General features: G+C 32.5%; 2 protein-coding genes across 4 annotated transcripts in view; one reads left to right on the top strand and one right to left on the bottom strand.

The window, feature by feature from the left end:
* Positions 1-24,478, top strand: part of LOC126748280 (small conductance calcium-activated potassium channel protein) — a 102,970-nt gene that overhangs the window by 2,425 nt on the left and 76,067 nt on the right. For 2 of the 3 annotated variants that reach the window (XM_050457398.1, XM_050457400.1), the window contains exon 2: positions 18,771-18,866. The exons of the other annotated variant lie outside the window; for it this stretch is intronic. The gene's annotated coding sequence lies outside the window, so the exon portion shown is untranslated. The remainder of the gene's footprint in view (positions 1-18,770; positions 18,867-24,478) is intronic. 3 annotated transcript variants of the gene reach the window in all.
* LOC126748282 (sodium- and chloride-dependent glycine transporter 1-like) overlaps positions 24,090-24,478 on the bottom strand; it is a 38,794-nt gene continuing 38,405 nt past the window's right edge. Inside the window, exons 8-9 of the mRNA XM_050457401.1 lie at positions 24,245-24,400; positions 24,090-24,192 (exon numbers count right to left, since the gene is read on the bottom strand). Coding sequence (XP_050313358.1) covers positions 24,103-24,192; positions 24,245-24,400 — 246 coding nt within the window. The 3' untranslated portion in view covers positions 24,090-24,102. The remainder of the gene's footprint in view (positions 24,193-24,244; positions 24,401-24,478) is intronic.

Genomic DNA, 24,478 nt, shown 5'->3' on the forward strand with positions numbered 1-24,478 from the left:
ATAATGTGGGGGAGCACCATCTTGTTGCATCCAGATTCTTTTATCATACAAATCTGGATCGAACTGACTCGGATATAAGGCACGTAAGACTGGAACTAGTTCATGTTCAAGAAATTCTAGATATCTTTCCCCAGTTAATGTATTATTGAAGAATATGGGCCCTATAACTTGCCTGCCAATTATGCCAGCGCAAACATTAGTTTTCTGGGGATATTGTGTATTAGTTTCCCTTACCCAGTGTGGGTTCTCGTCGGACCAGTAGCGACAGTTCTGCTTATTAACATGGCCATTTAGGGTGAATGTAGCCTCATCAGAAAAAAGAATCCACTCCGAAGATATGCAATTTTTGTCAATGGCGGTCATCATTAATTGCCAGAACTGAACTCTGCGATCTGGATCGTCTTCCAATAACTCTTAAACGGGTTGCATTTTATAAGGTCGTTTGTTTGCACTTTTTAAAATTTTTTGCACAGATTTATGATGAATAGAGTTTTCGCGAGCTACTCTTCTGGTTGCAGTTACAGGATTTTCTTCCATCGCTAACAACACATTTTATTGGGTGTTTTTATCGATTTTAGAAGACCTTTGTCTTGAAACATCCCTCACGTGCCCAACTTCTCGAAATTTGCTTTCGATTTGACTAACCGTACCTTGGTTAATAGGTGGCAAACCTGGATATTTCTGCCTGAATAAGTGGACAACCTCTAGCTGAGTACGACTTCTGTCTCCACAACCAGTCATCATTAAGATTTCAATCTTGTGGGATTGGGATAAATAAGGCATTTTTTCAATATAAGTTAACTTACTTAACAATTGGTTGAAATTCACTTTAACACTACAACAATGTCAAGAAATGTCTCGATACCAATAAAATAAACAAACACGCCAAAAATTTACCAATACAAAATAGTTCGAGGCTTTTAATAATTTAATGGTTTTTATTTTTTTTTCGTATTTCTCCTTTAGATAATCACAAAAGTATATAGGGCAATTTAATCAGGAAAAAGGCCTCTTTTTAATGAGAGTTTAAAAAAAGTGGCTTTCCATATGAAAAAAAAAAGTTTGAGTTAATTTGGACCCAATATAAAAACTATCTTGAAATGTGAAAAAAAATAAACAAAAATCGACGGGTCTCAGGAATTTTGCGAGATAAAATTTGATTAGTTTAAACTGAATTTATTCCAGTTAAAGTCACCACACGGTATATGCCACTGTGTAGGATACGATATACTTTTCATACACGTAAATATTTTATAGTGTAATAATGGAATATCAAACTTAAATAAAATATAGAAAAAAAAGGAAATACATTAAGATGTACAAAAAATAATAGTGATACCAAATAAGATATAGAAATAAAAATAACTCAGAAATACACATTTGCTCAAAACTAAACAGAAATTAAAAAAATAAAATTTATTTTAGAAAAATGCAGTGGTTCCCTTGTGAATCCCTTATGAACGCCTTTGGTAAAAATCAATTCTTTTCTTTAAGCGAGACATTTTATTGTAAACCCTGTAATTTTTTTTACGAGTCTTTTTGAGTATAAATATTCTTATTAAAATTGAGTTACATAAATATGCCTACGTAAAAAACCATTTATTTAAATAATTTTATAAACCAAAATAACGAAACGACTTTAATTCCTCTATGTAAATGCAGTTACTTTTGACGGACTTTTTTTTGGGGAAGAGGAAGGTCCGCGCATGTACCTAAATAATAAATACGACCGCCTTAAAAATTCTATTTCCAGAAAAAAAAAAGAAATAATTTAAATGATTCACAAGCATACATATTCATAAACCCTTGGGGTTAGAAACTTAGCCCATCAGTTTTAGTTATTTCTCTCTCTCGCTTTACCTTATCGATTTTTTACATAGTAGTGTCCTAGATACATAGCTTAAAATAATATTGCATTCACGTTCACCGTTTTACCTTTTTTTTTTGTTAAGGTTAAATGTAGCGTTATTCTTGTTTAAATGACGTGGTTTTTTCACCAAAAGAAATATATATATGTGTTTTTTTATGTCATTATCGGTTGAATAATCGGCTTACAAGGCATATCAAAATATTTTCAGGTTCACTTTGACGATGTTTCCAAACAAGCAGGCATAAGTAATTGCCTGCTGATCTTTTTATCCCACAGTTTATTTACCACATAAGCGGTCATTATAAATTAAGATTTTTTTCCTCGGTTTATTGTTGTTTTTAAAATTGAAAGTTTTTTTTTCGCTGGAAATCGACCATAATATTTACGGAGAATTTGGAGAGAGCCAAGTATATGCCTAATGAATCCAAATATTTATGACCTTTAGACGAGCATTTAACGGGATTTGTTTGCTTTTAATTAGTTAATGACGACATAGTTAATTTTGGGGTTTATTATTTTTAATTTGGCGCCCTTCTTGATGGAGTTCTATGACGCTTTAAAACCTTCAAGACATAAATAAACCGTGAATTTATTCATCCTGTCAAATAACAACGAGGCTGAGTACATCCAACTGGAATCCGGTAAAGAAATCTTAAACACGCCGCATAAAGATTATTTTACGAAGTTTTTTTTCATTCGCATGAACAGAGATAATAAATGCTGAAAGTTTACCAGATCCGGGATAACTCAATATCATAACTCCGAACTTTTGTGATATAAATGAGTTTATATGAAGTGACTGAAGGAACTTTTGTATCAATTTAAAAGGGGAGCAAAAAAGACACAAGATTTGGGTCATCGTAAAAACTTCACTCCGGTAAAAAGCCCATTTACCGCGGTTATGTTTAGCAACCCTTTGTTAGAAAAAAAACACACCCCTAATGATACGTCTATACAAACTAGGAAAAATACAAAATAAAGTCCCTCGTGATAAAAAGTTTTACTGGTTATTTAGCTGGCGTGTAGGCGGCCATTTGAGTAATTTACTACGCTTCTTAAAACGACCTCATTAAGGGAAAGGGTAAAAAACACATCCTGGTCCATGGAGAAAGACATGGAGAGTTTTTGCAATTAAAGCAAGGCTTCCTTTCTTTATCATTACCATCATTTTAAAATTGCCTTTTTATTACGTCATTGGCATCACTACATGCCTCAGCCGTAATTCCATTACGATCGTTAATGATTCTTCGGCTCTCAGGTGAGTTTCCATGCTTAAGAATAAGTTATTGATTTTTTTTTGTAATTTCTACCTCATTTCATTATTGATTGGATCATTTCAAAATTGCGTGTGTATGTTATTTCATAACAATGGTCTCCAATACGTGAGTCTGAAATGCCAAAAAATGAAACCTATTGAAAAAGAAGAATATGGACTTTTCTACCTCACTCCATTGTTCCTTGATCATTTTAAATTTGTTTTTTTTATCACGTCATTTACAACACACATGTCAACCAATAGCGGTTCTTTTTTTAAAAGACGATCTAGAATCCTCATGAAATATAATTTTTGAGTGAAATTTCGGTATTTCTATTACTTGTACTTATTATGCGGAATACGTTGACGTAATCATCCCCATTCGTGTGGGATTTTTGAAATAATTGATTCATTATTTAACACACAAAAAAAAGTAGTAATCGCAATGACGTAATAATTGTGCTGAAATATACATTAAATAAGCGCCGACAAAATTAAAAAATATGTATGCAATACCTGGGCTGCTTTTATTAATTTATAATAATAATTACACGTTTGATTACAAAATCGATATGATAAACATCGCCCTCGTCTAAAATTTAATATAGCTCTGCGCCTTTTAACGTTTACCCCCCGGGGAAGGAAAGGGGTGCCTTTTTTCTATTACCCTTTTAATTGGAATATGCCGAAGAGTATGTAAGTAATTTTGAATGAAAAAAGAATTGAATAAATATAGACAAGTTCTGAATCCTTTTTATTGATATTTCTTTCACGGGATATGAGCAGATCTAACGAAATAAGAGCAATTGGAGCTTTGGAAAAATATCATTTTTCGACCTTGTTTTTAAGCCGAAAAATTGACTCTAAAAATGCAATATCACAGCTAATATAAAAGGTACGACCTTCCTTTTTAGATGGTCTCGTTGGATTCAGAAAGACGAAACTAAGAGAAAACCGTTGGAATTTTCCCGATAGCTCTTGTAGAAGATTTCGGGTATACCCCCAAGTTTGGATTTTTTTCAGAAATTTTTTTTTTCGAATTCGAACAAACTATTCCAGCGGATTGTTCTCATCAAGTAGATCACGAAATACCGGGTTATAACAGGATTCGATCAGAAATACCGGAATGAGAGCACTTTGAAATTTCGGAAATTGTCACTTTTTGACCTCGTTTTTGAGGCCAAAAATGGGCATCAAAAATGCTATATCTCGACTATCGTAAAAGCTACAACCTTGCGGATGGTTTTGTTGGATTCAGAACGACGAAACTAAGATAAAACCGTTGGAATTTTCCCGAGAGCTCTTATAAAAGCCGAGATATGGACCTCCAAAGTTTGGAATTTTTCATTTTTAGGGTATACCCCCCCGTATCGAATTTTTCACCAAAAATTGATTTTTTTCGAATTTGAACTAACTATACCAGCGGCTTGTTCCCATCACCTACAACACAAAAACACCGGGTTATAATGAGTTTCGAGAAAAACTAAGGGAGTTATAGCACTTTGAAAATGCGAAAAATCGATTTTCTTTAAACCCGAAAATAGCTATAGAAACCCCTATCAGGGGCTTATTCCCATCACCTACATTACGAAAACACCGGATTATAACGGAATTCGACCAGAACAAGTGGAATTATAGCACTTTGAAAATTCGGAAAAAAGTCAATTTTCGACCCCGTTTTTGAGCCCAAAAATGGGTCCTAAAAATGCGAGATCTCAGCTATTATGGGAGCTACGACCTTGCGGGTGGTCTCGTTGGATTCAGAAGGACGAAACTAAGTCAAAACCGTTGGAATTTTCCCGATAGGACCCATAGAAGCCGAGATATGGACCTCCAAAGTTTGGGATTTCTCATTTTTAGGGTATACCCCCCCGTATCGAATTTTTCACCAAAAATTGATTTTTTTCGAATTTGAACTAACTATACCAGCGGCTTGTTCCCATCACCTACAACACGAAAACACCGGGTTATAATGAGTTTCGAGAAAAACTAAGGGAGTTATAGCACTTTGAAAATGCGAAAAATCGATTTTCTTTAAACCCGAAAATAGCTATAGAAACCCCTATCAGGGGCTTATTCCCATCACCTACATTACGAAAACACCGGATTATAACGGAATTCGACCAGAACAAGTGGAATTATAGCACTTTGAAAATTCGGAAAAAAGTCAATTTTCGACCCCGTTTTTGAGCCCAAAAATGGGCTACAAAAATGCGAGATCTCAGCTATTATGGGAGCTACGACCTTGCGGATGGTCTCGTTGGATTCAGAAGGACGAAACTAAGTCAAAACCGTTGGAATTTTCCCGATAGGACCCATAGAACCCGAGATATGGACCTCCAAAGTTTGGGATTTCTCATTTTTAGGGTATACCCCCCCGTATCGAATTTTTCACCAAAAATTGATTTTTTTCGAATTTGAACTAACTATACCAGCGGCTTGTTCCCATCACCTACAACACGAAAACACCGGGTTATAATGAGTTTCGAGAAAAACTAAGGGAGTTATAGCACTTTGAAAATGCGAAAAATCGATTTTCCTTAAACCCGAAAATAGCTATAGAAACCCCTATCAGGGGTTTATTCCCATCACCTACAACACGAAAACACCGGGTTATAACGGAATTCGACCAGAACAAGTGCAATTATAGCACTTTGAAAATTCGGAAAAAAGTCAATTTTCGACCCCGTTTTTGAGCCCAAAAATGGGCTACAAAAATGCGAGATCTCAGCTATTATGGGAGCTACGACCTTGCGGATGGTCTCGTTGGCTTCAGAAGGACGAAACTAAGTCAAAACTGTTGGAATTTTTCCGATAGGGCCCATAGAAGCCGAGATATGGACCTCCAAAGTTTGGGATTCCTCATTTTTAGGGTATACCCCCCCGTATCGAATTTTTCACCAAAAATTGATTTTTTTCGAATTTGAACTAACTATACCAGCGGCTTGTTCCCATCACCTACAACACGAAAACACCGGGTTATAATGAGTTTCGAGAAAAACTAAGGGAGTTATAGCACTTTGAAAATGCGAAAAATCGATTTTCTTTAAACCCGAAAATAGCTATAGAAACCCCTATCAGGGGCTTATTCCCATCACCTACATTACGAAAACACCGGATTATAACGAAATTCGACCAGAACAAGTGGAATTATAGCACTTTGAAAATTCGGAAAAAAGTCAATTTTCGACCCCGTTTTTGAGCCCAAAAATGGGCTACAAAAATGCGAGATCTCAGCTAATATGGGAGCTACGACCTTGCGGGTGGTCTCGTTGGATTCAGAAGGACGAAACTAAGTCAAAACCGTTGGAATTTTCCCGATAGGGCCCATAGAAGCCGAGATATGGACCTCCAAAGTTTGGGATTTCTCATTTTTAGGGTATACCCCCCCGTATCGGATTTTTCACCAAAAATTGATTTTTTTCGAATTTGAACTAACTATACCAGCGGCTTGTTCCCATCACCTACAACACGAAAACACCGGGTTATAATGAGTTTCGAGAAAAACTAAGGGAGTTATAGCACTTTGAAAATGCGAAAAATCGATTTTCTTTAAACCCGAAAATAGCTATAGAAAACCCTATCAGCGGCTTATTCCCATCACCTACATTACGAAAACACCGGATTATAACGGAATTCGACCAGAACAAGTGGAATTATAGCACTTTGAAAATTCGGAAAAAAGTCAATTTTCGACCCCGTTTTTGAGCCCAAAAATGGGCTACAAAAATGCGAGATCTCAGCTAATATGGGAGCTACGACCTTGCGGGTGGTCTCGTTGGATTCAGAAGGACGAAACTAAGTCAAAACCGTTGGAATTTTCCCGATAGGGCCCATAGAAGCCGAGATATGGACCTCCAAAGTTTGGGATTTCTCATTTTTAGGGTATACCCCCCCGTATCGAATTTTTCACCAAAAATTGATTTTTTTCGAATTTGAACTAACTATACCAGCGGCTTGTTCCCATCACCTACAACACGAAAACACCGGGTTATAATGAGTTTCGAGAAAAACTAAGGGAGTTATAGCACTTTGAAAATGCGAAAAATCGATTTTCTTTAAATCCGAAAATAGCTATAGAAACCCCTATCAGGGGCTTATTCCCATCACCTACATTACGAAAACACCGGATTATAACGGAATTCGACCAGAACAAGTGGAATTATAGCACTTTGAAAATTCGGAAAAAAGTCAATTTTCTACCCCGTTTTTGAGCCCAAAAATGGGCTACAAAAATGCGAGATCTCAGCTATTATGGGAGCTACGACCTTGCGGGTGGTCTCGTTGGATTCAGAAGGACGAAACTAAGTCAAAACCGTTGGAATTTTCCCGATAGGGCCCATAGAAGCCGAGATATGGACCTCCAAAGTTTGGGATTTCTCATTTTTAGGGTATACCCCCCCGTATCGAATTTTTCACCAAAAATTGATTTTTTTCGAGTTTGAACTAACTGTACCAGCGGATTGCTCTCATCAAGTAGATCACGAAAATATCGGGTTCTAAGGGAATCCGAGCAGAACTAAGAAATCGAGTATTTTTTCGACCTTTTTTTTGAGGCCAAAAATGGGCTCCAAAAATGCGATATCTCAGGTAGTATAAAGGTACTAGTAGAAATTTATAGGTATTATGGCCATAAAGCCTTTGACTATAGAATATATCCTTTTAGAAGCGCCTGCTCAAAAGGGAATCGAGAAACAGTAAAATTATATATAACAAATATAAGGACCATAAAACCCTCTATCGGCGTTCATTACGATAGCCGATGAACAAGAAACAAAAAGTAATAGGGTTTCTTGGGCCAGAAGCCAATGGAAATATCATTTCAAGTTTAGCTGCAACTACTTCCCCCAAAACAAAACATTATAGCACCTCGATGGTGCTGGTTTATGTGTATTTTATATCCCTAGTTTCATATCAATAAGCCCATTAGGCTTTGAGGGTGCGATTTCGTAAAATCCCTTGTAACGGGCATTTTATAAGCACGTGAGCATTAAGTTAAGTAGTTTGTCTTCATGCATGGGAATTGTCTTTGTTTCTATGGCATTTCATTTAAATGCGTGCAGCTTGAGTCCATGCATACGATAACCATGTTATTTTATCATGACCCTGCATAATTATTGAGTCTTATATAGGTAAAAATATTAAAATTTTACTTTTTTATTAATTATTTTTTAAAGTAATTTATGTATGCATGGTTCTTAGAGAATATCTAATTTATACTTGAAGTATTTATTTATCAGGATTTAAAAACCTTGTCTGATTTTATCTCCAATAACAGTCTCCCCTAGTCTGATTGCGTAAGCCGAAAATCTGGCCAAATAAAACGTTTCATAAGCGTGGTAACAAGGTTGAAGTAACGTCGACATTGTTGACAAAATCCGCTGAAATTCACGGTTAAAAAAGCAGCAACATACTATGTAAACGCAAGCAAAGTTTTCATAATTGCGTGGTGCTCTGTCTGCCAGAAGTTATTGCATGTCTGTGTAAATAAAGAGTAGAAACAAAGGGAAATAGGTCCACTTGATCAATAAAACTCCGTGACACAGATGTATTATGTTACGTAAATGAACCTACACGGTCACGATTCAATACCCCTCTCGTTTTTTTTTTCTAATCATCATTTCATATCAGAAGATCCAATTAATGCACATCCTCGTTTTAAATTAAAACAAAAAAAAAATCGTATTTATTTTTAGGACCGACGCGACGATCGATTTTCCCCTTTTATTTCTATTTCGCTGTTCAATTATTTATTTGTCACTTCAACTTTGATATCTCTTGACATTTAATGGGGAGGATTTTATTAAATCAACCGCTCGCGTAATCCGTGTTTGCCCGATCGAGAATATCGGATCCACTATATTCATACAATATCCCACAGGATTTTGTTTATAGATCCCTTATGGATCAAAAAATAAATTTCTAAAATAATTCCCAAACATTTAGGGATGGATATTTGATTTTACCAATGGTTAATGGGGAGTTTCTTGGCATCACAATAAAATGAATCATGACGATTATAGAAAATCAAACCGCATAAGAAAAGCATGATTTCAAAGTCAAGTCTTTTTGATGTTATATAAATCACGCTTGAAAGACACCTCAAAAAGGGGAAGAACTGAGGGATTCGCATAATGACTTAATAATGAAAAATGTTATAAATGTCATCGCGTTCGGTTTGACTACGTCGAAGAAAGTCATAATTCACATCAGATGGAGATTTATAAGAGCAGTTCACCTCGGAGTCTGGGTCTGGCTGACACGCGATTTAAATGAAATTTAATATATTTTATTACTCCATTTTGGGATGTCGGTTCTGGAAAGGGTGCATCAATCAACTTGCAGTTGGAGTAGCTGGAATTAATCCCGTATTTATTTAGTAAATGTTTGGTTAGTCTGACATTAAATTTCACTACTAAGATTTTTGTTAGTATTACTAATCCAATACGTTTAATGAAGAGACTTAATAAGATAGGTTTTGAGGTTAAAGAGAGATAACTGTTGATAAGTGTAATTATACTCATCTTTATTCTATTCATGTACAAAACTTGAATGTCTAAGTGGCGTATGAATTACTTGGGTTTTCTGCACATACTAGACGACGCTTTAATGATATAATAGGCAAGGCTTTATAATAAATTTGAATTCAATTGGCATTTGCGGATTAATTTAAATGTAAATAAATAATATTCCAGTGGTCAATAAATAAAACATCTCCTTCGTGTTTACATTGACGTTTCGATAAATTATATGTCATTGTTTAAGTTGTGTTTTTTACACAATTGTACAGCGATAATCTAAAATGGAAATGCTTAAATTAATGAAAAGTTATTCGTATTTATTTAAATTATGCATTTTTGCAAACTATATATATGTTTGTGTTTTAAATGTTAGCGAACTTGTGTTATAATATTAAATGCTCCGAAAAAAAGTTCAGTCAATAAAAATCATTAGTATTTATATCAGGTCAATATTTCCGGCAAAAAATCTAACTATCTTCATCTATCTAAGACGAAATTGACACTAGAGACTCCTTAAATATTAAATCCTTATAATCCGTGGCCGATATTATTTGACAACAATATTTTTAACTCCTTACTCTGCGGAAATTTAGAAATAAATTCTCCTAAATATATTTATAGAAAATTACACATAAATCACAGCTAACTAGTTAAGAAATGCGCTTTTCAATATTTTATTTTTGAGTTAAGCAGAATTAAACTGAAAAAAGTTTTTTACATCATAGGCAAATATTTTAGTTGTTTTTTAGGCATTTTCGGTACTTCGAGTCAGAAACCAATTAAATTATTATTCAAGACAATATTAAAACATTTAAGAGTTAAGAAAAACATTTCTGTTGGGCGCCAAAAAGTTGTTTGTTTTAAAACCATATGTGGCTTAATAATAATTTGTTAATTAGTAGCGTGAAAAATATTGAAAGGAGTTGTATTATTTTTGGCTCTTTTTTCACCCAGATTGATAATATTTGAGCATCAAACAGAAATAAAAATATATTTTCACATATTATTTAATCATCGATTATTAAAAGATAATTTTAAAAATTCTTCTATGGGAAACACACGTTATTTTAATTTCAAATAAGAAAATCTCATCCATTTTTCACAAAAAGACCGACGTATTCAACAGACGAAAAACAATGAAAAACACAAAGTCACGGTCTCACAACATTTACTTAAAGCTACACGTGTTTCGCTCTATTCAGAGCATCATCAGGCCTAAAACAATAATAATTGGTCTTGAAAGAAAAAAAGAGGACATTAAAAAGACTAAAACCTTAAAAAGCCACTAATGTTGGCAAAACAGTAAATAAACATACATTTAAGGTTAGGATGACTATACAGTTATTTACAACCAAAAAATATAAAAAATTGTAAAATATCACACCTATTGGGAATCGAACCCGCGACAACAAGCTTACAAGCCAGAGACTATAACCTATGGGCTACCGGAACACTGAGGAGAAGTTCAAAACATTTGTTGTTAAGCCAAGGCATTCAACACAATATTAAACTTAGTTCAGTTGGAAGAGATTATGTAAATATAAAATTGATTAAATAAGATTATTACAAATAAGGTTATTTGTTATTAAAGATTATTACAAGAACAGGACTCTTCTTGGCTTTAGTAATTTCCATCCTCTCCAGAAGGTCAAGCTTTTTCCCTTTAGGGCATTCATGAAGTATTTCAGCTCCGACCTCTGGAGAAAAGTGATGTGTGGAAGCTAACAGGTGATTCGCAAACGCTGACTTTATATCACGGACGTCTGTATTTTTAAATTTCTCAAACAACGCTACATGTTCTTTAACGCGTGTAGAAATTTTTCTTCCAGATTGGCCAATATATACAGCGTCACAATCCCCACATTTCAAAGAGTAAACCCCTGATTTCGAAAAGACATTTGCCTTGTCTATCACGCTCACTAACTGTTTTTTTAAATTATTCGCGGTTTTGAAAGCGATTTTGATATTAGAGGTCTTCAAAAATTTAGCTAAATTTAATGAAATTGAGCCGAAAAAGAACAAAGGTCTAAAGGACTTTTTGCCGTCTTTCGCATGAAGAAGGTTGTAAGTCAACCTATATTTATTTAAGAACTTAAAGTATAATTATTTTATTTATTATTAAGTTGGTAAATTTAGAGAACGAGGCATTACAAAAATGGAAATGAATTAAAAATCACAATAAAAAATTAGTTTATTTCATATTGAGTCAATTACAAAACCATTGGTTGAGTTTTGGTCTCGTGATTTAAGTTTCACACCAAAGATTCCAACCATAGAACTAGTTTAATTACAATTAATTGCTTATGTAAGAAAACTTGGTTCAGATGTAAAATTAACTTTCTTATGCATAACTTAAATGGATACGAATCACTTTTGAGTCACTTCTGCTTATTCTGGATGAAGAAAGTAATTTGTTAATGGCTAAACTGGCTTAAACGCAATGTTTTCAAGGTCGAATCCATTGACATAATTAATTTTTTTTGAGGCATAACCGTAATGGATACGAATAACGTTTTATTAATTCACCGAAAAAGGGCGAAAGACGTAATATCTTAAGGGCCAAGCCGAGGAAAGGTTATCCCTTAAACGTGCTTACATGGCAAATTCCATTGACCTCCCTAATTCATCAAAATAACTGGATGCAGCCAGTAGAGAAACGATCCGTTGCCGGTGAAAAAAGCTGATTTATTTCCGACGAATGTAGCGGCTTTATTCTATAATGCTCAACTCGGTGTTCTTTTATTTTTGATATGACCCTTTGTTCGGTATTTCAAGATTATATTTCTATTATATCTTCTGCCTTTCTTTGTATAACGTTCACCTGGTTTGATGTAGCGTCGCACTCGGAGCCGGCTATAATGAAATGACTTTAGCTCGTTCCGCTTGATTTATTACAGTTTCTCTCAATTTATATCAAAGATTTTTGTCAATTTTCACCCTTTCAAGCAGTTCATTTAACGCTGTGCCCTCCCCGACTGTAACAATTGTTTGCTTAATCGATAAAATACACGTTTATGTTTATTTACTCGTACAATATGCATGATGAGGTCGCAAAACTGCCCTACGAAAATTATTTATGTAACGTAAACACAACCTAAAAATAAAACTAATTTAAAAGCAACAAAATTGTTGATATTTAACGTAAAAGTTCGTTTTGCAAAGTACAAAGTTAATTCTCGAGTGTCTTAAATCATTTTGAGTCGGGCTGAGCGAAAACAGTGCCTCGGGAGATTAGAAAACTTATTTCGGAACTGTTAAAGAACAAAGAAGTCTTAAGGCGATGTGACATTGCGAGGAATCTTAACTTCTCCCCCTTCCCAATCGATTGCACGTAGAATTTTTAAGCAGTTAATCCATTTGGGAACAGCCACACTTCGTCAACGATTTATCTTTTGGCGCCCAACAATATCATTTAAAGCTTGAGTTTTCCGAAATAAATTTCAGTCCAAAGAAATAGGTATTTTTACATTAACTTTTACGGTAATTTTCGTATATTTATTTAAGTACTAGATAACAGACCATATTTAAATAATAGATAACCTGGTAGGAAATAATTAATTTTATTATTTTAGTGTTTATTAAAAAAAAATGACTATGCTTTTTGGCGCCCAACATGTTCCTATTTTAAAGCTTTAAAATGTGATTATTTAAAAGTTGAAATAGTTTGTAATTGGCTCAGTGTAAAATAAACAATTTTTTGATTTTTCAAAGTTTTATTTAAAATCTATTTTTGCTAAATTTTCCATCTGAGATGTCTATAATTATTTTGAAATTAAATAACGTGTTTTCTGGTAGCAGAAGCTAATTTTAAGCTCAATAATCGATGTTTAATAACTGATAATAATGGGTCTACCAATAGAAGTGATAGAAGTTTAGTGGGCGATGAACGCAAAATGGTGATGTGTCAAAACGCGGATCAAGCGTCAGTTGTGTTAAGTATACTTTGACATTTCATCATGGATCGTTTAAGTCAAGAGCAACGTATAGCTGTCGTGAAAAGGTATTACGAAAATGCGCAATCGGTTAGAGCCTGTTATCGTGCTCTTAGGGAAGATTTTGGCCATCGTGGATGGCCTTCTGAGCTTGCAATAAGTTTGAACGGGAGCATTTTGAAGAAAGAATTAGGCCTACATCCATATAAAATCAAGGTTCTAACTCAAGACTTGAAGCCTGCTGACCATGGTTTGCGAAGAACGTTTACCGACTGATTGCCGATTTTGGGAAACAAATCATCTTTTCAGATGAAGCCCATTTTTGTCTTAATGGCAAAATTGCCGCTTCTGGTGTCAGAACAATCCCCAGAAATTAGTACAGGTGCCATTACACCCGTTAAAAGTGACTGTGTGGTGTGGTTTGCATGTCGGTGGAATTATCGGTGGTCCATACTTTTTTGAGGATGCAGGGAGGCGTACTGTGACAGTCAATCAAAGTACTGCGACATGATAACAAACTTTCTTTGGCCTGCAATTGATGGTGGAGACTTCGAACTGAAGTCGAAGGTGTATTCTAACAATCCTTAAACCATCAATGAGTTGAAAGTTAACATAACTAGGGTTATTTGCGAAATTCAGCCCAACTTGTTAGAAAAAGTGATTGAAAATTGGGTTCATCGTCTAAACGTCTACCGCCGTAGCCGAGGTGGACATCTTAATGATATTTTGTTTAAAACATAATGTTATAAAGAAACTACAACATGAAACATCAATCATAGAAATTAACCAATTCGTTTTTATTTTTTAGCAATTTAAACTTATATCATTCTTATTGGTAGACCCTATATGTTTTTCTTTCTATCTCTTCTTTCTTAAATTCTGTAAAAATTTAATTAAAATGAAAATGTCTCAATATTTGTAACTTCACTAAATAACAAGTTTAAATATTGTAAATATAATTAATCTATATATGGTTTTGAAACTAAGTCGATGATTTCATATACTTCTTATGCTATTTTTCATACTTTTTGGCGCCCAACAAAATTTTTCTTTAACTCTTAAACGGTTTATTATTTCCTTTAATATTAAATTAATTAATTTTTCGCTATTGTAAGGCATTTCAGTTTATTTCTGCTTAATTCAAAAAAAATAAAACCCTTTTTTTATTTAGTTACTATGATTTATGAGGTTTTATATGTAATTTGCCATACATAAATTTAGATGTTGCTAAGAGAACTCATTTCTAAATTAATATAGAGTAAGGAATTAAAAATATTGTTGGGCTGTATGTATACATTTACTTACCCCGTACATGGACACGGATTTAAGGTTTAAAAAGGAGTTTTCGTAAAGCTTTACGTAGTTTAAATGCATAATTTAATTGGATACATATGACTTTTTATTAATTTAAGGTGTGCATTGTAATTTTTTGCTTTAAAATGGCAAAAATATTGACCTGAGGATGACAATATATTTATTGAGACGTCGATATAAATCTCAATGTTTTTTTTTTTTATAAATTGCATTTTTTGTTTGGTAGGTCCTAGATTTTTTTGTAAACTATCTAAAGCAACTTTTCTACATCGCACTTACTTACTTTACAAAATTGCGTAAACTGATAAATATAACAATTATCTTAGCATATTAATTAATTATGTCGATACACTGAATGATTTTTATTTATATTACAACTTTAAAATTGTTTAAACGCAGGTTTTGGTTAATTTTTTCTTATATTGAATTACGGATCCCTTGTGTTAACTGACTAAAGCTTTACGTAATTTTTTATAAAAATATTTAACTGAGAAAAATATATTAAGTTTTCAGTGCATAATTTAATTGGACACGAATAACAGTTTATTAATTTAAGATTTGTGCATTGTAATTTTTCGCTGTAGAATTACAAGGCTTTTGACTTGAGGGCGACAATACATTTATCACACAAATTTAATATTAAATGTTCGTATTAATTAATTTCATTACGTGTTAACTGAATGAAGCTTTACGTAATTATTTTTTTTAAAATATTTAATTGAAAAAAATATATTAGGTTTTAAATGCATAATTTTAATAGATACGAATGACTTTATATTAATTTAAAGTGTGTGCATTGTAATTATTCGCCGTGGAATTGCGAAAATATTGATCTGAGGATAACAATACATTTATAGAAACGTCGATATAAATGCCAACGATTTTTTTTTATAAATTGCATTTATGTATAAACGCAAGTTTTGGTAATTTTTTTTTGTATTTCATTAAGCACCATTAATTTTAACTGAGTGAAGCTTTATATAATATAGAAAATTTATATAAGGTTTTAATGCATAATTTAATTGGGCAACAATGATTTTTTATTAATTTAAGGTATGTCAATTGGAATTTTTTGCTGTAGAATTTTAAAACTATTGAAGTGAGGGTGACAATAAAATGATCTATATTTATCGAAACTTCAATATAAATATCAATGAATTTTTTATAGTGAGTTTTTGTTAAAATATTTCATTTAAAAAATATACTAACTTTTAATATTAGCATAACTTAATTGTATACGAATAACTTTTCATTAACTAAATGCACGTGTATTATAATTTATCTCTGTAAATTACGAAAACCACCTTTAGGAGCACAATATTAAGTGCTAATTTTTGCATTTTGATTATACGCATCCCCAGTGTCAATTTATTGCAGTGTTTTTATTAAAACATTTAAAATACAAACATATATTTTAGTTATTTGAAAAATGCATAATTTAAATAAATACGAACCACTTTTTATTATTTAATTATCGCGGCACAATTGTGTAAAAATCACCTTGACAATGACAATTAATTTATCGAAACGTTAATGTAAACACCAAGGAGATTTTTGTTCAAAACAATACGTTTATTTATTTATTCACCACTAAAATATTAGTTTATATTAATTCACATTTCAATTAACCTGAAAATGTCATGTCAATGAATATAAAGACAATTTTCACTGACAGTTACCTTATTAACGCATTGTTTAACACTCTCCTTGTTTAACGCATTGGATTAGTAATATTAACAAAAATCTTAGTAGTGAAATTTAATGTCAGACTAACCAACTAAATAAATACGGGAATAATTGGAGCTGCTCCAACTATTTCAGTATTTTGTATAATGAAAATTCATTGGTATTTATTAATGATTTTTTTTAGAGAATATTTTGTTATGTATTTTTGTTAAAATTAAAACTGTTATAAAGATCTCCCGAAGATGATAACACTGATAGCGAAACACGTGTCAAGAGTAGAATTGTCTCGTGGTTTGTAATTAAAATGTTACTCGTTGAAGTTATGCATAGTGCAACTCTTATGTATGAAAATTTTAGTTATAGTAGACACACGTTATTTTTTAACCCTGAACTACTACCGACACATTTTTATTACCATACGTACTACTGATGGGTCCTTAGGACCCATAATAATAAAATTGCCATAAAATCAATAAAAAAACTTTTTTTCAAAAATTTAAAATTACTTAGGTATATTACAATACATTACGGTATATTACAGCAACTTACATATGTCACACTGGATAGCAGTTTTCCTTTCCTTGTTGGTGGGGCATATGGCACACCTTTTTCTTTTACTTTTTTCAGGAGGTACTTGAGGCTGCTCAGAAACTGGATTCACAACCCCCAAAAGTTCAGCAATGAGGATTCGTACATTTGAGTGCACCTTCTTGTTGGCCATTCTGAGTCGCAAATGTTCATCTATTAATTGCTTCCCAAGAGTTTTGATAAATGAGTATTGTTTTATATCTTTACCTTTTGATGCAAATTGGTATAATACTCAAGAATTTACACCTGCAATATAGCAAAAAAAATTGCCATTGGCCAACGGTTAGTTCTTCTGGATACTGAATACAAGGCACATTTCGCATCTAATGCGTCAATTCCAGATTTTGTTTTATTACAAAAATGAATTATCTCCGGCTTTTTGGTTCTTTCGTTGACAGAACTGTCATGACGCATGCTAGAAAGTAATATAACGCTTTTACTTTTTTTTGGCTCACTATAGTGGTTGAAGAAGTAAATCCAAACGTTGATGAATGAATTGCACGTTTTCGGTTCGGTAAAAATTTAGGTAGAATAAATTTTTTATTTTTTCGTAAGGTTCCCACGTACGTCAAACTGTTTTTATTGAGCTCGTCGACGAATTCCACTGAACTGTACCAGTTGTCCCCGGTAATGTTTCTGTTGGTGCCTTTAACACACTCCACAAGCCTAAGAACCACTCTTGTTGGATTTGATGATGTAGGCTTTTTTGCACCATCAACTTTTATTTCGGAACCGACATAAATCTCTGCATCTACGAGATAATGCATTTTAGCGTCAGCCAAAACCTGCACTTTAATTCCATATTTGGCAGGAATATACATCCGAAATCCACACCTTCCTCGAAACGGTACAAGCATTTCGTCTACAGTTAGGTAAATTCCTGGTGAATAACATGACTTTGATCTAGCTACAAACTCATCAAATAATTCCGTTACAGCGGCCAACTTATCAGTTTTTACTCTTTCTTTTCGGGTTTCTACATTGTCAAATCTGAGACAGCTCAATAAAAACGAAAATCTGGCTAGACTCTAAGAAAATAGGTCTGCTTGTCTCATGATTAGATTTAAAGATGGACTGAAAATACAACAACCCAAAAAACGCCTTGATTTTACATATGTTGGTATTTTCAGTAAACGAAGGGCAAAATTTAGTTTGTGACTGAGCAAACCTTTTAGACTTTTTATAGTTTTCTCTGGTGGAGGTTATCTTCAAATGAATAAAATCAACTAACTTTTGTATCATCTCATTAGAAATTAGTAGACTCCAAGCATCTACAGGCTCACGTGGAGGATTATTACGAGCAGGGCCAATAAGGCCAGGCAAGATTAACGCATCTTCTGATAATGCCCTAGAACTGGACGCCATTAACTTATACCTTATGGCCACTAGTACCTATTCTTGTGAAATAGATAAATACCTTGCAAAAAAAAACAACGATTTAGATACTTTCAAACTAATAAGCAGTTATTAACTTACGTATTTACTACTGATGAGTCCTCAGGACCCATCAGTAGTAGCTACGGGTTAAGGCTCTAAGCATAAAATTCCCTATAAGATTTTCATGAATAATTTTGAAACTATCCTAAAAGTTCGTTTTGTTTCAGGTTAATAAATGACGTTGGCAGAAATGAGCTGATGCTCACAGAAAATGAGAAACTACAGGCGCAGCTCGAGCCAAATAAGATGATAAACCAGTTAAGGTACGATCGTGCGATAAGCATTATTTTATGTCGAAATAAGGAATTTACGAGGGTTCCCGGCTCCGTTCAATTTCGGCGCAGCATGATGCTAAAACGGCAAAAGCCCTTTGTTGTGTTTCCCGACGTCGTCGGTTTAACGAATCGAAAATCGCATAAATGTACGATTAAAACGTTCGAAGTTTCCGGCGATATACCGATCGTTGAAATAGGTACATTGTATCCATGATTATCGGGTATTTTGAATCGGTCCTGGATGAGCTAAGAGAAATTTTTATTTTTTGGCCTTTTGGCTCCGTTTATTAAAAATTATTTAATTCTATAGGTCCCTTAATTGTCTATTAACTACCAATTTATTACAAACAATCAATCAATATTTTTCGGCAGGGCATTTATAGCACACGGGACAAATTGAGGCCAATTGATTCAGAAAAAAATTGTGTTATTAGGGTGGAAAGGGTGAGAAATGTTGAAGGTTTTCACTGAAAAAACCTTGGGGTTTTTTTTTTGGGAAAATTAAATAAAAGTTTGTCGTTTACATTTAAGTTATGCATTAAGGAAAATTGCGTTAATTATATTTTCCTTATAAGCACTCTTAAGGGTTTTTGTATTTTATTAGAGAAAATTAATATAACGTTAGTGAAATTATGCCGATCAGTCAGTTTTGCCTTAAAGAAATTAACATTTCTCTTTAAAAAAATATTTTTTTTTGAGGCAAATATCCATTTAGGTTATGCAATAAAAATAAAATTCATGGAGTTTGACGGATAAACACGTTTAAGGATTTCAAATTAAGTGGAAAATATTTTGTATTTTTGAGCTATAACGTTATTTCCAGTGAAATTGTGTGTGTATTTTAAAATAAATTATATTGATCAGTCCGTTTTTCTCTAAAAAAAAATATATTTTTTTGAGTCAATGTTTTTTGCCGTATAAGGATGCCTAAGGGTTTCAGATTAGGTAGAGAAAGTTGTGTATTTTTGAACCAATTAATATAACATTATTTGTATCCAGTTAAATTAGTCAGGTTTTCCCTAAAGGAAATTACGTTTTTTATCGAAAAAAACTAATTTGTTTGGGTAAATTAACAAAAAGTTACTCACACCCATTTAAATTATGCATTAAAAAAATCCAATTCTGACAATAGAATTTTCCAATTAAGGGCGTCATTTTTATCCTAAATAAACTACACAAAAACATTCGCTTTTTTAAAAAATTAATCAAAAAATTCGAATCCCTTGAAGTTATGAATTTAAAAATAAGTTTGCCATATAAAAACATTAAATTTAATTCAATTAAGAAAATCTTGTACTAATAAAACCTTATTCGTGTCTACTAAAATTATGCATTCAAAAAAATTAATTATGTCATTTATATGTCAAATTAATTATGTCATAATTATGGAATTTGCCAAGAAGGTACGTTTAGGGACAAAATTCTTAATCGATTTATTACTAATTAAGTTACGCCTTTCAGAGAAAAAAATCTTTTTTATTCAAAAATTAAGAAAATCATGTTTTTTGAATAAATTAATAAAGTTAGTCGTGTTATGTCATATCAAATAATTACGTCAAAAGAATTTGCAAAAAATATAAATTCATTTTTTGCAAGAATTAATCAAAACATATTCGTATCCCTTGAAGTTAATTAATAAAAATTAATTTTCTGAACTGCATTTTCCATATAAACATACTAAATGAAATTATGTTTTTATTAAGACAATTTTTTTTTTTGAGCAGATTAATAAAAAGTAAGTGATCTCCATTAAAATTATGCATTTAAATTCAGGTCTTATTTCAGCGACTTATTAAAAAGCTAACCGTGCCCATTAAAATTATGCATTAAAACCATTTAAGCCAGTTTTCATCGTCTTTTGTTCTAAAAAAAGCCTTTCCAGTGAGCAAATTAATATAGTGCTAGTCATGTCCATTAAAATTACGCATTTAAAAAACAATTTAGTAATTAGCAGACGAATTTGCCATGCAAGAATTGCATTTTGCATATAATTCATTAATTCCCTTTTAGAGGCAAAACCAACGTTTCGACCTTAACTTAGGCCGTATTCAAGGTTAAAAAGACCCTGCTTAAGTGCTATTTTAGAGACTAAATTAATCAACTAAATGTTTAAATATTCAAATATTATTCTCTAAGCCATACTAACTTTTAAACTTATAGTTGTTAAAGAAACTTTTCCAGAATGCATTAAGAAGTTTAAAGTACCTGAGTAGATAAGATGAGGCGGGAGGAAGATAAACTCCCAAAGTTCAGTAATAAATTTGACATGAGATTAGATAAAAGTCATATTAATTATTTGGAAGTTCTCTATAGGCCATATAGGCGCCGTCAATTCGGAATTCGATTAAATTTTTAGCAAGAAATTCCCGTTCACTTTGAGCTGAAATTCCGGCGTTCAATTAACATTATTCAAATTCCTATTATAGAGTTGCACACCGTAAAATAATAATTTGCAGGGTAAATATTTATGTACAAATTAATGACAATTCGTTTCAATATAATATGCATCGGACCGGATTGAAAAGGGAAACTTCCGGTGGATGCATTCGAATTGACGTACTCGCTACGTTGTTTATCAAAAGAAGAGATAATACGATTTAGGCTCTATTTGAGTGAATCCACCTATTGATTTTCGAATATATTATGGTAAACAAGCCGAACGTTTTAGCTTTAACTGAGAGCTTTACGACCCCCCAAAGTACTCATACATATTAATTTATATATTTCCAATTTGGAATTATTTCACGATTCCGCTGTAATTTCGGTTGTATTTCTGGTCGTAAATTATTAATGAATGAATTTGGGTTAAGTTAATTAAGAATGGTTATAACAGTTTATTTAAATTATTAGGGCTGTATTTTTAAACATATTATTACGTGAATGAGTTAAGAATTAAAGACTTACTTTAGTTCCTAATGTTCTTGAATACAAAAATCTTGGATTAATTCTTAGTCATAATGTAGGTCAATTATTTTATTTAAAAATCTCTATAAAAATGAGTATAGTCGCTTCGCCCCTATAGTTCTTATTGTCTGTGAAAATCCATATAGGAATTCTTACAAAAAACCACAAATTATTAGGTGTACTTAAGTCTGGTTAGGCGGGGGGGGGGCAAAGTTTCATATATTAATATATCCGCGTTGTATGTCAATATAGTGTGTTTTATGTCAAATTATTATAAATGTAATATAGACCGATGAAAGAACATTTACAAACTGTGGCATTTTGAACAGAAATAATACACCAATTTGTAGCCAAAATAATCGCGGACAATTTCGGGAAATTATTATTATTTCAAAAAATGTTTTAAAATGAGTTTTTCTTAGCAGTTCTTGAAACAAATTTTAACATTTTCCGGATTTTTCGAATATTCTTATATTATTCCAGGCATTTGAAATAAAATCTTGTTTATTCCTTCACTTTAGGGTCAATTTCCACGCGTTTCAAATAATTTATATTTTTTTTAAAGCTTCAGGATAAGTTTTTATTTCCAATCTTTAATTCCAAAAACTTTTAAATTTAATTTTCCTTATAATATTCCAGGCATTTGGAATAAATAATAATTTTATTCTTAGACCTTGGGGAGGACCATGTCCTAAAAATGTTAAGTCAATTAAAGGCTTTAAATTTGAGTTCTGGTAAGCAACAGGAATTTGACCAATTTTTTAACTTTAAAACGGCGTTGCTATCTTCGGAAATATGGAAAACGAAATTTGTTTATTGATGCGTTATTCTCAATATATTAAGAGCTAACATGCAAAATTTCATTTTTTCGCTACCTATACAGCCAAAGTTATGAATTTTTATTTGTAAAAAAACACGGATTTTTGAGCTCTAGGTGACGGGATTATATTTTAAACAGGGTAAATTGAAATTTAAATTATAATTATAATTCTTACTTATTTTCCTCCTTTAAAATATTTGCTACAAGGACATTTTTTGAGTTAGACCCAATTTGTGAGTAATTTTATTTTTCAAATTTTTTATTGCGCCATTAGATTTAGTTAGAAAAAAGTGTCATGAAGTTTTTTTGATGGTAATTTAATGCCGTACTTCGTGGTAATTTTGTTTTTTGATGTTTTGAAAATTTTAATTTTTCGAAATTTTTGGGCTAAAAAAATTCAAAAGTCCCCCATAACTCCCTTAATATGAAATTTAGGGCAAAAAGGTATTTAAGTTTTTTTTAGGCACCTTTACGGAAAATCTAACGCAAAAATAAAAACACCAATAGTATTCCCCATAGTTTCCGAGAAAATTGGAAAAATATGAAAATTGATTTTTCTTGATTTTCTGAAAAATTACAAAATATTATGCAAATGGTAGATCTTTTTAAGTCAAACAATTTTTGTTTAAGCAATTTTCTTCTAAATTGTAAAAATTTTCCAGAAAAAAAAAACCATTTTTTGAAGAATTCCTGAAAATTTCAACCCAATAATCAATTTTTTTTAATTTTGGTTTTTCGTTCCTTAAAAGAAAAAAGAGATTTCCTAGAAAGAAATTTTTTGAGTTACACCCATTTTCTAAGGCATTTTTGAGTAATTCTATTTTTCAAATTAAATAAAGGATATTAAACAGTTTTTAGTTTTTTTCCCATTGTTTCAATTTTTAACGATCGGTTGAAATCCCAAAATGAGCAAAAATTTATCCACTTTAAGACACTAAAAACCGCTTTAAAATTCCCTTGAACATCTAATAACACGATCGAATTATCTGAAAAATTTGCCGACAAAAATAAAAACGGCTCGTCCTCCCAAAATAGTCTTGAGGACGCACGTCGTGCTTTATTTTTCCAAAATATTCACTCGACTTTAAACCTTCAATGTCTGTATTAATAAAAAGCTTTTTAAAAAAAAAACTGGTATTAGGAAACGTCTTTTTATTGTGAAACGGCTGCGAGGGAACAAGCAGACAATAAGGAGAAGCGCTTTGTCTGTTGGCACAATTCATACTTGGAGGTAAAGAGGAACGCAAAGTGGAATTTCCAGTTAAAAACTATTGACAACGTTTGACCTTAAAAGGTGTTAAACAAACAGCAATGACCCTTTTTCACGGTTAAATGTTAAGCAAATAACTGCACGCCAGTCTTCATCTCGTGCGTAAATAAACTTGAGTACTTAAAACGCTTAATTGCAGTTATTACACTAGTGGCACGAACTTTATCTCGTTAATATTCCGCTAAGGACTACTTCTGGGTTTGAAAAAAAACACTAATTTTATTAAATAATTAAGTATTTTTTATAATTGATTCCGCACTGTCGCTCACTGAAGACTGGGCCCTCCACGTCTTCGTATGTTGAAACAGTTCCCATCCAACCTATCAAATTAATTACCATTTTATATGAATGCTATCTTATCCATCTACTTACGTATTCCCGCTTCCAGAGTACGTAGACGGCGAGAACCAGGAGAGGCATTAATGTGGAAAGACCGATAAGCAAACCAAGTGCATCGGCCCATGCTGGGAAAACATAATCTCCATATGCAGCCGGGCTGTAGTGGATCATTTGAAACACGAATATTCCCTAAAATAAGTTGCAAAATCAATCGGGTAAAGCCACGGAAAAGTCAATATTTATGTGTGCTAGCTGACGTTAAAAACC

The sequence above is a fragment of the Anthonomus grandis genome, chromosome 22 (assembly GCF_022605725.1).
Source record: "Anthonomus grandis grandis chromosome 22, icAntGran1.3, whole genome shotgun sequence".
Lineage (NCBI taxonomy): Eukaryota > Metazoa > Arthropoda > Insecta > Coleoptera > Curculionidae > Anthonomus > Anthonomus grandis.